The sequence below is a fragment of the Eubalaena glacialis genome, chromosome 19 (assembly GCF_028564815.1).
Source record: "Eubalaena glacialis isolate mEubGla1 chromosome 19, mEubGla1.1.hap2.+ XY, whole genome shotgun sequence".
In the NCBI taxonomy this organism is placed as follows: Eukaryota; Metazoa; Chordata; class Mammalia; order Artiodactyla; family Balaenidae; genus Eubalaena; species Eubalaena glacialis.
In genome coordinates, this window is record NC_083734.1 from 22,040,620 (window position 1) to 22,054,501 (window position 13,882).

Genomic DNA, 13,882 nt, shown 5'->3' on the forward strand with positions numbered 1-13,882 from the left:
ACAGGCGCTCCTTTGGGCAGATCAATGAGAAAAAGGCGCCCTTCAAGGGCTCACACTCAATCCGGCAAGGGCTCTGCTGCGGGCAGAGTTGAGGGTGGATTTCTTTGTAAATTCATGCCCCCTCTCCGCCGGTGCCCTTGTGCACATCTATAGGGAGCATCTCTGCCTGGAACGGAGATGGTGGACAAGGCCTGGGTCTTACCCTCAGAGAGCTTTCAGTCTAGCGGGCAGACTGGAACCAAGGTTCTCAGCTAAGGACAGAAGAGATGGACACAGCTACAGATTCAGGCAAAGTCCTGCAGTGAGCCTGGGGGAGGGAGATGCTGAAGGGCTCAGCATCTAGAAGGGTTGCTAAATCTAGTACGGTAGCTTGAATAGCAGATTAACAACAAATAATTTTTAAGTATAAGTATGTGTCAATGCAATATTTGGGACATACTTATATTAAAAAATTATTCATCGTTTATCTGAAATTCAGGTTTAACTGGGCATCCTCTGTTTTATCTGGCAATCCTAGAGAGTGCATGTGTGTGTGGGGGGGGCGGTGTCAGAAGGTTGCAGTTATGACATGGCATATGGTGCCCTTGACTAATAGACGGATTTTGATAGGCCAGATGTGGCTCTGCTTTGGGGCAGGAAGCTCTGAGGAGCACCAGTTGGTAAGGACACCGTGGGCCAAGTTGGAGTCAAACCCAGGTTTGCCAATTTGTTCTCCAGGGAGAATCTTGCCATCCCTTCCTCCAGCACATCCCTGGGGTTTCTCCATTTCAGCTGCACTGGGAGGACAGGGGAAGGCAGGAAGCAGGGGTTCTCTGGAGGGCTGAGTGTCTGGAAGGAGACAGGCTCAGCCACCCAGAGAACTGACCCTGCCTTTCTCTGCATCCGAGGTTAGCTCTGGTCCAGGGACCTGAAAACTAGCACCACTACTGTGTTCGAAAGTTGACTTCCTCTGCTTTCCCTTTGTGTCCTTGCTTGGATTATTTCGTCTCATCCTCACCCCTCCCCACTCCATTTCTACTTGTGAGTGCCTGCAAGAGTTTATGCAGAACAGAGCTTGCTTTGCCCACACACCCACCCTGGGCTTCAACCATGCCTCTGTACAGGATATGTCTATTTCCCAAAAAGACAGTGTGTATCCATGGTTAGAATGTGGGGAGCGGGAGGATTCAGTTCCCTGACCGCCTATGAAGCTTACTCGTAAGTCCTGGAGCACGAAATTCTGTGATCTTCAGGAATCCTGGGGCCTACTCGCAGCTCCACAACTGACTTGCTGTATGTTTTTACTTCCCTGGACACATCCCGAGCCAAATCACTTTGGATGATGTGAAGGAGGGCTGTTTGCCATTGGCAGGGAGACTGAGAAGGAAAGAGAGATGAGAAAGACAGGATAGTTTATTGGAAAGAAATTATCCACAGCAAGGGTATCAGAAGAGTGATGGGAGGAGAATGGCTTTGGAGCAGGAATCCTCAAAGCAAGGACCAAAGATTACCCACATCCAAAACAATACTGTGGTGACAAGTCCCTATATTAATCCAATAGGGACTTGTATCTTCCTCTGGTAGGAGTGGGGGTGGAGGTGGGAAGGAGGAGTTGGAACAAATAATAATGGTTAATACTCGCTGAGGAATTAACATGCACCATGTATGTGCTATGTGCCTTACATAAATCATGTTATTGTATCTTTGCAGTTTCCTTAAGAGAAAGCTACTATTATAAACATCCTTATTTTACAGATGAGGAAATTGAGGGGCATGGATTTGATCCCTAGTCAGAGAACTAAGATCCCGCATGACTCACGGCCAAAAAAAAAAAAAGAAAAAGAAAAAGTTCTTACTTAGGGTCGTACATTAAAGTCAATTGTAGATTTCATTTTAAAAAAATGTGATTCTTGGACACCTGCACTGAATCACCTGGAGACACTTGTTAAAAATTCAGATTCCTGAGTCCCACTCCAGACCTGCTGGATCACTAAATACTAGATACCAATGTTTAAGAGGAGGGACTTCCCTGGTGGTGCAGTGGTTAAGAATCCGCCTGCCAATGCAGGAGACACGGGTTCGAGCCCTGGCCCGGGAAGATCCCACATACCGCGGAGCACAACTACTGAAGCCCATGGGCCTAGAGCCGGTGCTCCGCAGTAAAGACAAGCAAGTCACCACAATGAGAAGCCCGTGCACCGCAACAAAGAGTAGCTCCTGTTCTGTGCAACTAGAGAAAGCCGGCGGGCAGCAATGAAGACCCAAGGCAGTCAAAAATAAATAAATAAGTAAATAAGTAAATAAATTTATAAAAAAAAAAGTTTAAGAGGAAAATAGCTCTAGGTTTTCTGGGACTCTGGCTCTCTCCTTCTCTCCCTCCCCATCTTGGCTGAGCAGGTTCCTGACCCAACTAGCTGGCAGTCCTCTCCATAGCTCCTCTTCAAAGAGAGCTGCTTCCCCTCCCTCCCTTCTCCTGGACTGGGGCTCAGTTTAGATCCACAGTGCCTCCCAGCCCTCCCAGAGTGGACAGAACTTCTGAGGAACTCATGCCAGGGCCTGCGCAAGTTGCCTGCCCAGGGGAATAGTTGGCAGCTGCCCAGTCATTCGTTCCTCCCTGACAGAAGGCAACAGCTGGCCGTTGAGTCCTCTTCCTGACCAGGACCCCTTGAATCAGTCAGGATGTGTGGACCTGGACAAGGCCCCTCTGGGCCTCAGTTTCTCTCTTCATAATATGAGAAACAATCAGCTTTGTCTCTGCCCCTTCCTTCTCCCCAGGAAATGTGCAGAACACAAAGTAGATGTTATCAGAAGGAATTCTGAGCTCTGGAGAAAAGCACTAATGGGATGATCAACCTCTGAAAACCACAATGATAGGAATAATCAGAGGAATAATGAGGATGTGAGATTAGCTTGGGAGAGCTGAGGAGGAGGCTTTCTCCAGAGATGCGATGACTTTAGCTGTGATAATCTGGATTATTATTGACCATAACCTCTGTGCATTTTAAACTGTGATTCTATTTTGGAAGCCCTGACTTTCTAGCAACCACCTCCACCTCTGGAAGAGAGATCTCCTCTCTCCAGAACAGGTGGATGTGGTCTCATCAGCCTGGGTCACACTCACCTCCCTTTCTACCACCCTGTACACAGACACCTGCCATGTTCCTAGGGGACTGGAAGAAGCAAGAAATTTGGAGCGACACAGACCTGCGTTTGAATCTTGCCTTTTTCACACTGTGTTGACCCTTACAAGTCAACTAACCTCTCTGTGTCTGCCGTTTAAAATGGGACAATAATAATTCCTGCCTTTTCTACTACCCTGATTTGCTATGGGGAGCAAGCTAGACAATTAATTACTGTTCAGTCTTATCAAGTGCTGGGGATTGTGTGCACAGACATAAGCGACTTGCATGTATTCTTCACATGGGTTTCACACTCAAATGCACTCATATCCACACGACATACACAAGCCTGTTCTGCCCCAGGACAATTGCATGCACACCTACCTCAGCCCAAGCAATGCTTTCTGGCTCAGAGCCGCCCCATCAACCCTAACCCTCATCACAGTTTGCAGGGCGTCAGTCTCTTCTGGTTTGTTTTTTACTCACACCAGGACCCAGGGGACTTGCCAGGAACACAATAAAAGGCTGGCCAATCTGGCCCTGTGCCCCACTTCCCTTCTACATAAAGGCCATCTAACCTCCAGGCATCTGGCCTGAAAGGCTGGGCCAGGACCTGTTCAGCATCTGTGGCTTTGCTTAAAAGACCTGCTAACAGGAAAGTGTCTGGTTCCTTTCCACCCCAAACAGGAAGTGCCTGCCTCTGTCCAGAGGACAGGGCAGCCGGTCACTCACAAGGAGCCTCCTCCCGCCCTGCCGCAGCAGAGTGTCAGTCTCCCCTCCGTGGGAGGCTTGCTCTCTAGGGAGGCTGGAGGTGTGGGGCTCCAGGGACCCCTCTGTGGGGTGGGGGTGGGTGATGAGGTCACCTGGCACAGAGCAGGCCTACAGTGTTCAACAAATACTCACGAAACACTTACTCTGTGCCCCATGGGAGACATAGGGAAGTCCTGGACAAGGTTTTTGAGCTTGAGGAGTTTCTAGACAAGTCATGCCAGTTTTTTCATCATTTATTTATTCATTTATTCAAGTCCCCCCCCCCTTTTTTTGGTGCCTACTGTTTCAGGTGCTGTATGAGGCATTGGGGGTTCAGAGATGAATAATGCAACCCAACTACAGAACAAATTGGCCTCTAAGCAGGTAGGCAAGCCTTGAATTATGTGGTCCAATTGTGAGTTCCACAGGATTTTGAAAGAGGCAAAAGGTCACTGGGGTCTGGTTTTTACTCTGTTGGGAGTAATAACCTCTCCCTGCCCCCTACAATCTGTTCTCAAGATAGCAGCCAGAGGAATCCTGGTAAAATAGCTCAGATCCTATTGGCGCTCTGATAAATGGCTCCCTCTGCTGGTTTCCCTTCTCATTCTGAGTAAATTCACAGTCCTCGCGGCGTCCTACAAGGCCCTACGCCAGTGGTGGACGAGTTGGGAAGCCAAACAGGGTGGAGGCAACTCAGAAATGATCAACAGCGAGAAGACTCTACCAACCATAGGCTGGAGGGATGAAGGGAGGGGTAGGGTTATGGAGCCCAAGAGCCAGGGTCACCAAGGGAAACTGGGTCTCTGGAGAAGACAGGTGCTGCCTGAGACACCTCCTGTGGCAGACAGAGGGGGGTGGGGGAGGAGAAATAACCCTTGATCCTCCCTTTCTTCTACCACCTAACTTCCCACCGAGATGCTCCCTGGCCATTCTAGTTGGAAGCTACCGCCTAAGGGAATCTCTGAAATTGAAACCAGCCTGCAGGGGTCAGCTCCCCAAGTGAGGACCCGAGGAATGGATCAGGGGCAAACAGACCCACTACTAAGACCTTCCCAGATGCATTCTGCTAAAGCTGATGTATGAAAAGTACCTGCTGTCCTCCCTAAATATATAGAGTGAGGGTTAAAGTTTGTGGCAGATAATCATCCTCGCAAAAGCCTGGAAGGCAGGAGGGCACAGGAGTCAATCTGGAGTCAGTTTGTGGTAGAGAAGGACCCTTGGAAAGAAGCCCCAGAACAATGCAGACCTGGGAGGAGTTCTCTGTTTCAAGTTTGGGAGACCACAGACACTGTAAAAAGAACACGGGGCTTGGCCCAAAGGCCTGGATGTGAGCTCTGTTTCTGTCCCTAGTTGGCTGTGTGAACTTGGTAAAGAATTTCACCTCTCCAAGCTTCAGTGTTCAGTCTACAAAATGTGGATAACAGCAATATCTATTTCACAGGGCCGTCCAGATTAAAAGAGATAATGGATATGAAAAACTAAATGTCACTCCTTTGATTAGATTCCTCAGAAGTTCTCTATTGTTTTAAATTTAACATCCAAACTCCTCCACAAGGCACAGAAGGATTTTCAAAATGTGGCTTCTGCCTACTTCTTTCACTTATCACCATTCCCCACCCCTGCAACTCCACAGACCAGCCAGACTGAATCACTCAGAATTCCCAGAACTCTCTTCTCTCCCGGTCTTTGCAAATACAGCCCTTGCTGCCTGGAGCATGCCGTTCCCGATATACACTCCCCCGGCTCACTCCTGTTCTTTCTTCAAAGCTCACTTTAGGAGGCATCTCCTGCAGGAAGACTTCCTTAATAACCCTTCTACCCTTCATGTGGGCTAGGTGCTCTTCCTCTGTGTTTTCAGACCACCCTCTGCACCCTCCAATTCTAGCATGTTCAGTAGTTTATTGGAATCATAGGTTTGAACTGTCCCTGTTATGAGAAGGACCTTCCTGGAGGGCAGGAGCCATCCTGCTTCCTGTTTCTCTATTTCTAGGTCTTCCAGGGCCTGACACCTAGTAGACCTCAGGAGACGGCAGCTGAGTGAAGAATGCATGAATGAACGGTGGTACAAACTTAAGGGGTCGATGATGAGCAACACTTTTTGTATATCCATCTTTTAAAATAGCCCAATTCTAAAAAAATTTAAAAAGAGGAAGAGGGACTTCCCTGGTGGCGCAGTGGTTGGGACGTGGGTTCGATCCCCGGTCCAGGAAGATCCCACATGCTGAGGAGCAACTAAGCCCGTGTGCCACAACTACTGAGCCTGAGCCCTAGAGCCAGTGAGCCACAACTTCTGAGCCCACGCGCTTAGAGCCTGTGCTCCGCAACAAGAGAAGCCACCGCGATGAGAAGCCGGCGATCGGCAACGAAGAGTAGCCCCCACTGGCCGCAACTAGAGAAAGCCCGCGCGCGGCAACGAAGACCCAACGCAACCAAAAATAATAGAATAAATAAACTAAAAAAAAAAAAAAAAAAAAAAGAAAAAAAGAGGAAGAAAAACCTAGAAATTGTGTTCTCTGCTCCCCCCACTGGCAATAACCGAATTCTCTCCTGCACATCTCCTCCTCTGGGGTTGCCTTCCTCAATATATACACTGAATGGCTAAATCGTTTTTAGTCATGAAAGAATTTCTATTTCTTTAGCCTGGCTTATTTGGACCTGCCTAGAGAGCTCTGTGACCCTCTACCTCTAGAGCTGAGCTCTCATTTACTGCTAGTATAATGAAGAGAGATGACCTCATGCCTCTTTTTCTGACCTGAAGGCAGTAATTCTGAACTTACCCCTCCACCTCCAGCCCAACCTGCTCTTCCTCCTGTTCCCTATCACAGTGAATGACACCACCACCTGCCCACTTGTCCAGGTGTGAAACTCAGAATTTACCCAGGACTTCTCGCTTCCTTTTTATTTTTGGACTTCTCACTTCTTTTCCCACCCAAATTGGTCACCAGAACTTGCCCAGTCTACTACCTAAGTATGTCAGGGATCTTTTCACTTACCTCCATCCCCGCAGCTACAACCTAAGTCCAGGCTACTATGATCCCTCACCAGAATTATTGCATTGGTCACCTAATCGGTCTCCCTGCTTTTAGGCACCTCTTATCTCCAAACATTCTTCATATTGTAGCCCGAAAATGCAAATCTGATCTTTCTTTAAAATCATCTGGCAGGAGTTACCCACTGCCTTCAATAAAGCACAAACTCTAATGCACTTTACAAGGTCTCAGCTCTTTAGCCCCCTAATTTTCTGGCTTCATCTCCTACCACACTGTCCTCGTGGGTAAACTCCAAACATATTGAATCACTTTTTTTTAAAAATTTATTTTATTTTATTTATTTAGTTTTGGCTGTGTTGGGTGTTCGTTTCTGTGCGAGGGCTTTCTCCAGTTGTGGCGAGCGGGGGCCACTCTTCATCGCGGTGCGCGGGCCTCTCACTGTCGCGGCCTCTCGTTGCGGAGCACGGCTCCAGACGCGCAGGCTCAGTAGTTGTGGCGCACGGGCTTAGTTGCTCCGCGGCATGTGGGATCTTCCCGGACCAGGGCTCGAACCCGTGTCCCCTGCATCGGCAGGCAGACTCTCAACCACTGCGCCACCAGGGAAGCCCTGAATCACTTTAAAAAAAAAAAAAAAAAAAAAAAAAAAGTATTTGTTTATTTGGTTGGGCCGGGTCTTAGTTGCCCGCATGCAGCATCTTCGTTGCCACGTATTTAGTTGCGGCACGCAGAATCTAATTTCCTGACCAGGGGTCGAACCCAGGCCCCCTGGATTGGGAGCGCGGAGTCTGAACCGCTGGACCACCGCGGAAGCCCCAAATTATCAAAAGCACTTTTCCCCACTTAAGAAGTGGTCAGCTTCTGCACATCACCTATGGTTTGTCTCAGATGTCACGTCGCCCTTGGGGAAAATGTCCTTGTGTGCTCTCTGAGCTTTCATAGCCTCACCTCAGACTCGAGAGCTCGAGCCCCCTGTAGGCAGGGCAACAGAATAGTTAGACCCACAGGCAGTGGTGCCAGGTTACCAGGATTCCAATTCCACATTGGTCATTTACCAGTAGTGCGACCCAGGGCAAGTGAATTCTGCCTTCTCGTCTGTAACGTGGGAATAGTATTTCATCAGTCTGTTGTGAGAATTAAACGAGATGATGCAAGGTGCCTGACAATTAGAATTAGCTATTATCCTAGCACCGAAAACTAAAGCTCGACCCCCTACCCTGACACATCCTCAGGGTCCGGTTTGTGTGTGATTTCGTTTTAAGGCACACGTTTGTTCCAGTATCACCTTGTAGTCTATCTGTTACTCGGCAAGTTAGTTACAACAAACCGGGAGGCGACTTCGTCCCGGAGTTCGTCACGACTTTCCGGCCCGGAGCTCAGCAACTCCCAACGCCCCCAGGTGGCTCAAGCCTTCTGCAGCCCAAGCGGAGCGAACTAGGACATACCATTCGAAATTTCCTTTTCTAACCATATAACCTGCGTTTATAAGGCCTCTCCTCTTTCGCTTCCTAACCTCGAATTCTATTAGATCCAATGAAGTGAAAAATAGGACTGTAATCAGGACGTACCGGGTAGGTTCAGTCCCCTCCCCCATCCCGATCGCGGCAGTGGTACGGCCTCTCCACAATTCCCTCTCAATAATGGTACCGTCCGCGGAGGGGGGAACGGGGATTCTGAAGTCCTCTGGTTTCTGGTCTAGCACAGAGCCACCCCTCGAGCCGTGGCGTGTGGTACCGCCCGCTGCCCTCTGATTGGCTGCCGAAGTCCCGCATTCGGGGCCAGCTCGCCGCGCCGACCTCAGTACGGCTCCGGCCGCAGCGCCGCTTGGCTCTGATATTCCTTGTTCTCGGCGGGTTGTGGGGGTCTGCGCCGCGGCCGTTAGTCATGTCGGGTAGGTGACTCCCTCAGCGAGCAGCGGCAGCGGCGAGAAGGGGCCCGGCGGGGTTGGGCCGTCTTCCCGCCCATCGGAGGGCCCCGCGGGAAAGTCTCCGGCCCTGAGGGAGGCGGGGGTGGGGGGGTGGGGGGGGGTGGGGGGGTGGCGGACGCTGCCGCCGCCATGTTGGACTGGAGGGACGCACGCTCCCAACGCTCTCCGTCTGCAAATCCCGGCGGGAGCGCCTCGAGCCCCTCCCTCTTGGCCCTGTCCTTGGAACCCGAGGCGACGTGCTGCTCCCGGGGGAGGGTGTGTGAATCGGGGGGCGGAGGCCGCTACGCCATCGCAGGGGCGGGGGGAGCCCGTGATTAGAGCATCGGCCGGAGAGAATCGGTGCTTCTGGTTCTCCGCTCCGCCTCAGATCTTTCAGCGAGGCCTCCGGCCAGTCATCTCGCCGCCTCGTCCCTCAGTTTCCCCATCCGTGACGTGGAGCTGGGCCTTCCTGACTCACCCATTCATCAGGTGGGGGCCTTGACGCTCTGGGAGCCCTTTTAAACGACGTTGCCTGACACGAAATCCTACATACATGTCGTCATTCCCTCCGCACCAGCTTCCCGGATTCGAGATGGGGGTGCTTGCGTATAATTCCTCTTCACCCTTCTCTGTCATCTTCACCTCTTCAGTTGTTTATCTCCTGCACGAGCTTGAAAGTGAGCCCTATCTATTATTGATGGGCTCTTGTAGGTCCCTGTGGCATTTACGTTGAAACATACAGACCAAAGGAAAGGCAGTCTTCCATCAAGCACTTAAATTGACAGAGGCACCCCCGTTGTGTGGAAGAGAAAAAGAGGCCTTGGTCTTATCAGGACAGCCCGTTTAGATCTTGCGAAAGCAGAATATAAAGTCCGGGACGTGGGTGTGCTCTTGATTTAGCAGTCCAAGCTGCCACACAAGGCCCTCTGTTGTTGGGCACATCGCAGGCTGCAAAGAAAGACCCGGCTCTCCACTTGCTAGGAACCATCATGAGAATTACATGTTACTTTTCAGGTGGAAAAGCAGAACACGTCCCGGAAAGCCCTATGGTTGGGGTGAAAATGACTGCTGGCAGAGTATTTTACATTTTTTTAAGGGAGAACCTGTTGATATTAAAAAAACAAAAACACAACCCCTCCCCCCCCCCAAATAATCCAGTTTTGCAGAAGAGTGGAAATATGTGACAAAAAGGAAGCAGCAGGCTGAGAGGAGACCAAATTAGCAAGAATGGTTGGACAGGGGAATGATAAACATTCTTTAGATTAACATTGATGTTAAGTCAGAAGGTTGATCTTTAAGGGGAAGGGGCATCTACCTGATGTAAGAGGCTGTTAATTGCACAGAATTTGTCTCTTTAATTCTCGCTCAAGCAAGAAATAATTTCTTACCCCAAAGGTGACATTGGTACATATTTTACCAGGTGCATAATTTGGAATGAAGTCTGGTAAAGCTCCACAGAAGTACATAGAGGTACACTCAGGAGGGTGTGTAACCCATCCGTGATGTAAAAAAAAATTTTTTAAGATTCTCCCACCTTCATGCAGAAATTTACCATTTCAATGGATACAGTGCTCATTAAAAACCATTGACCTGTCTCGATTTTTGACATAATGATTGGTTTAAAGCAATGGCTTATTTTTGTAGGACTGGGTAGCTTTTATGGAAAGTTAAATTTTAGAGGTGTACCGTTTGTAAAGTCCAGGATTTTCAGTGAGTCATAATAGTGTGTGAGCTGGGTCATCCATTATCACTGGTCTTCAAAATTACCAAGACAGCACTTACTTGTCATTTTGTAATTTGAGTTTTTTTTAACATCAAAATTGACTTTCATGTCAAAAAGAACTATCTAATAATTGCTTGTTTCTACATTAAGTCAATTAGAGTTAGAATCTTTTACGTTCTACTTAGTGTTGTTATATACTCTTTGTACATTTTGTAATTTGTGTATAAAAATAATACTTTCGACTTTGTATAAAAATAGGAATAATGCTTTTGACTTGTTTTTGATGAATGTTTAAGTGAATAAATTTAACAGCAGACTCTCCCCTAAACAACTAATGGCATTAAGTTTAGTTAAGTCCTTTAAACATTCCAAACTATACTTGTAAATTTAACTTACCAAATTGACTCAGCCACTACAGGTGCCTGACAGGACGGACTTATAAGCCTAATAAAATAAATGCTTACATAATAAATAAATCAGAGTTGTAAATATTGTGAGTCAGACTCTCAGACAAATGTGAATTATCTGACGCCTTTGAAGTTAAAATCAAATCTAATATCAGTTATACATATAAAAATTACAAAGTCAAGAAACTTCTTTTGGCACTATGGCAGACTAAGATAACTTGTAAATCCTCTGTCTACGAATAACTAAAAATGCAAAAACTTACATAAAACAAAGGGCGAGCCCCTGCTGCCAGAAATGAAGTAGAAGCCAGCATGGTAGTCATAGAGGAGGGTGTAGGTCTCATTATTCAGAGACTTGGAGTTTATTGCCCAAATAACTAAGGACAGGAGATGCAGCCTTGAGACCATTAGAGCCATGTAATGGGAACCCTTACATAAAACCTAGATGTTTGAAGGACTGTATCTTCAGTGAAAGAATGAACTAGAAAAACCTTTGTACCAGCATAGGAGATAACAAGGAAGTCTGGGCCTCGAGTGAGGGAAAAAAGTTTTTTCCTGAGGATTTGTAACCTGGGACCTGTGCTTCATACAGTTTTGGTGTACATTTAGACTAGTTATGAGGTCCAGGAAACCTCAGGCCAAGAAATTTAACATAAAAATTGGTTCTAGACTGACAGTAACCTTGGGGTTCCTAGTAAAAACAAATGAAAAACCTTTTCTGAGGAAATTTCAGAGCCTAGGTCACGAGGAATCTTACAGAAAAAACAAGCCTTGCAGAACATAAGTTCACAGTAAAACATTGTAGAATTCTGGAAAACAATTTGCCAAAATGAGAGTGACAAATGACATTTGAATCCCTAATAGATAGTCTGAAAGCAAATATTAATGTGTTTAAAATTATTAGAAACCTAAAAGAAGGAATCAACCCTAAGACCAAGACGTGGAAAATGGTTATGTAGATTTGAAAAAGAACCAAGTGTAACTTCTAGAAATGGAAAAAGTGGCTAAGTTGAATTGCAGATAGACCTAGCAGAAGAAATAATTAGTGAGGTAGAAAATAGATATAATTACCCAGGATTCAGTTCAGAAGGATAGAGATGAAAATTGAAATTTTAAGAAACATAGGAAAGAGATTGTGAAGCCCTGTCATACATCTAATAGGAGTTTGAGAAGGAGTAAATGGTGAAGAATTAATAGATAGTTGAGAGTTTTCCAAAACTGATGGATCAAGAAGCAGTAGTCTCAAACATGAGACATAATCAATTCGTACCTAGATACATAAATGTGAAACTGCAGATTATGAAATACCAGTGACAAACCTATCAGAGGAAATAGAGAAAAGGTAAGATTGGTAGACTTCTTAAAAGTTTTAAGAAGCCACTAAATGATCTTTGGAATTTAGAGGAAAAATAACGTTTGACCTTGACTTTTTTACGCAAATAAAAGGCTAAGAATACCACTTTCAGGCCTTTGCTGAAAGAACTAATAAAAGAAATCCGAAAGGGAGGAGTAGGATGCAAAAAGATACAGAGGAAGCAAATTCAGTAGATAAAAAGTATTGACTGTATGGAATCTAGAGTTTTAAAGTGGAAGCAAAAGGTAACGGAAAGAAAAAGTGGAAGCAAAATAATAGGTGAAGGCTGTGCTTGGCATTATGGCATTAAAATTCTTGTATGCTAGTGGAGGTCAAAGATCATTTTGAACTTTATCAAGAATGCATGTTAAGAATTGAACATACTCTTTAAATTACGAATAGTAACTTATTAAAAGAACAGAATTTAAACGTCTAACTTCCAAAGCAGTAGAGGGGGAAAGGGAGTAAGGAAAATCCAATAGAAGGAAGTTAAGGAGTTGAAAAAAAAAGACCCTGGTAAGTAGAGAGTCTGGTATAGGCTGTTAGGAATAAATAAAAAGTAACAATAATAAAAATATGAAAACATCAGTTGAAAGAGATTTTCACATTGGGAAAAATTGATCTAGATGTATGCTTTCAAAAATGACATACCTAAAACATCAGAAAAAGAAGTGTTAAAAGTATAGAGATAGAAAAATATTAATCAGGCAAACATCAACCAAAAGGAAGATTGTTTAGTTACATTACCAGTCAAAATAAAGTTTGGACATTTTTAATGATAGTCTTCATGTAATGTTAAAAGGAAATTCAAAAAAAAAAAAAAGGACATTCACCAGGAAGCTGTAAATCTGTACTTTTATGTGCTTTAACAATATGGCCTCAAAATGTAGAAAGCAAAAAAACACTCAGTAAAAGAAATTGACAAATACAGAGTCAAACAGGGAATTAAAAAAAATTTAAACATACTTCTCTGTGTAATTAATAGATCAGGTAGACCAAACATGAGTAAGAATATGAATGATAGAACTAACAAGCATCATCTTACAGATTTACAGAATTCTTTCAACATTTAGATAATACAGTTCTTTTCAAGCACATAGGAGACATTTATGCAAGTGGAAGTGTTTACCAAGGGGAAAAGCGAAAAACACCAAATCCTAACAAATACCTGGAATAGTACAGAAAATACCTTTTCTGGCTGCAATGGAATAAGAAGACAAAACCACGAAGAGTATCAAAACCCTATACACTTGGAAATAAAAGCGCCTCTAAATAATTCATGGGCCCAGATACAAGGCTCAAGTGTCAAGTACTCATAATGAGCAGTTGTTTAAAATGCCATAAATAACATTTATAAACTGATTTTCTCTGGTGAATGTAAAACATCTACTTTCACTAAGAGCTGGACTTATTGGTCAATACGCTTATTTTTATGTTCTAGAGTTTTAAAGTCAGCCAGCTAAAGAAGTCAGATTTACAGTTTCAGAGAGCTGAAGTGACTGGGTTAAGAGCTCTTATACTTATTAGATTTAAGCCAGGGTCATATGACATATGTGCTGTGTACTTCTATAATTTTTGCCTGAGCCAAAGTACAATAAGGTCTTGGACTCCACTCTGTCACTGGGAGAACCCACGTCAGTGCCTTGGGATATAATTT

General features: G+C 45.6%; 1 protein-coding gene across 1 annotated transcript in view; it reads left to right on the forward strand.

Annotated features, from left to right (window-relative positions):
- Positions 1-8,620: 8,620 nt before the first annotated feature.
- Positions 8,621-13,882, forward strand: part of TAF15 (TATA-box binding protein associated factor 15) — a 28,931-nt gene continuing 23,669 nt past the window's right edge. Inside the window, exon 1 of the mRNA XM_061174920.1 lies at positions 8,621-8,726. Coding sequence (XP_061030903.1) covers positions 8,720-8,726 — 7 coding nt within the window. The 5' untranslated portion in view covers positions 8,621-8,719. The remainder of the gene's footprint in view (positions 8,727-13,882) is intronic.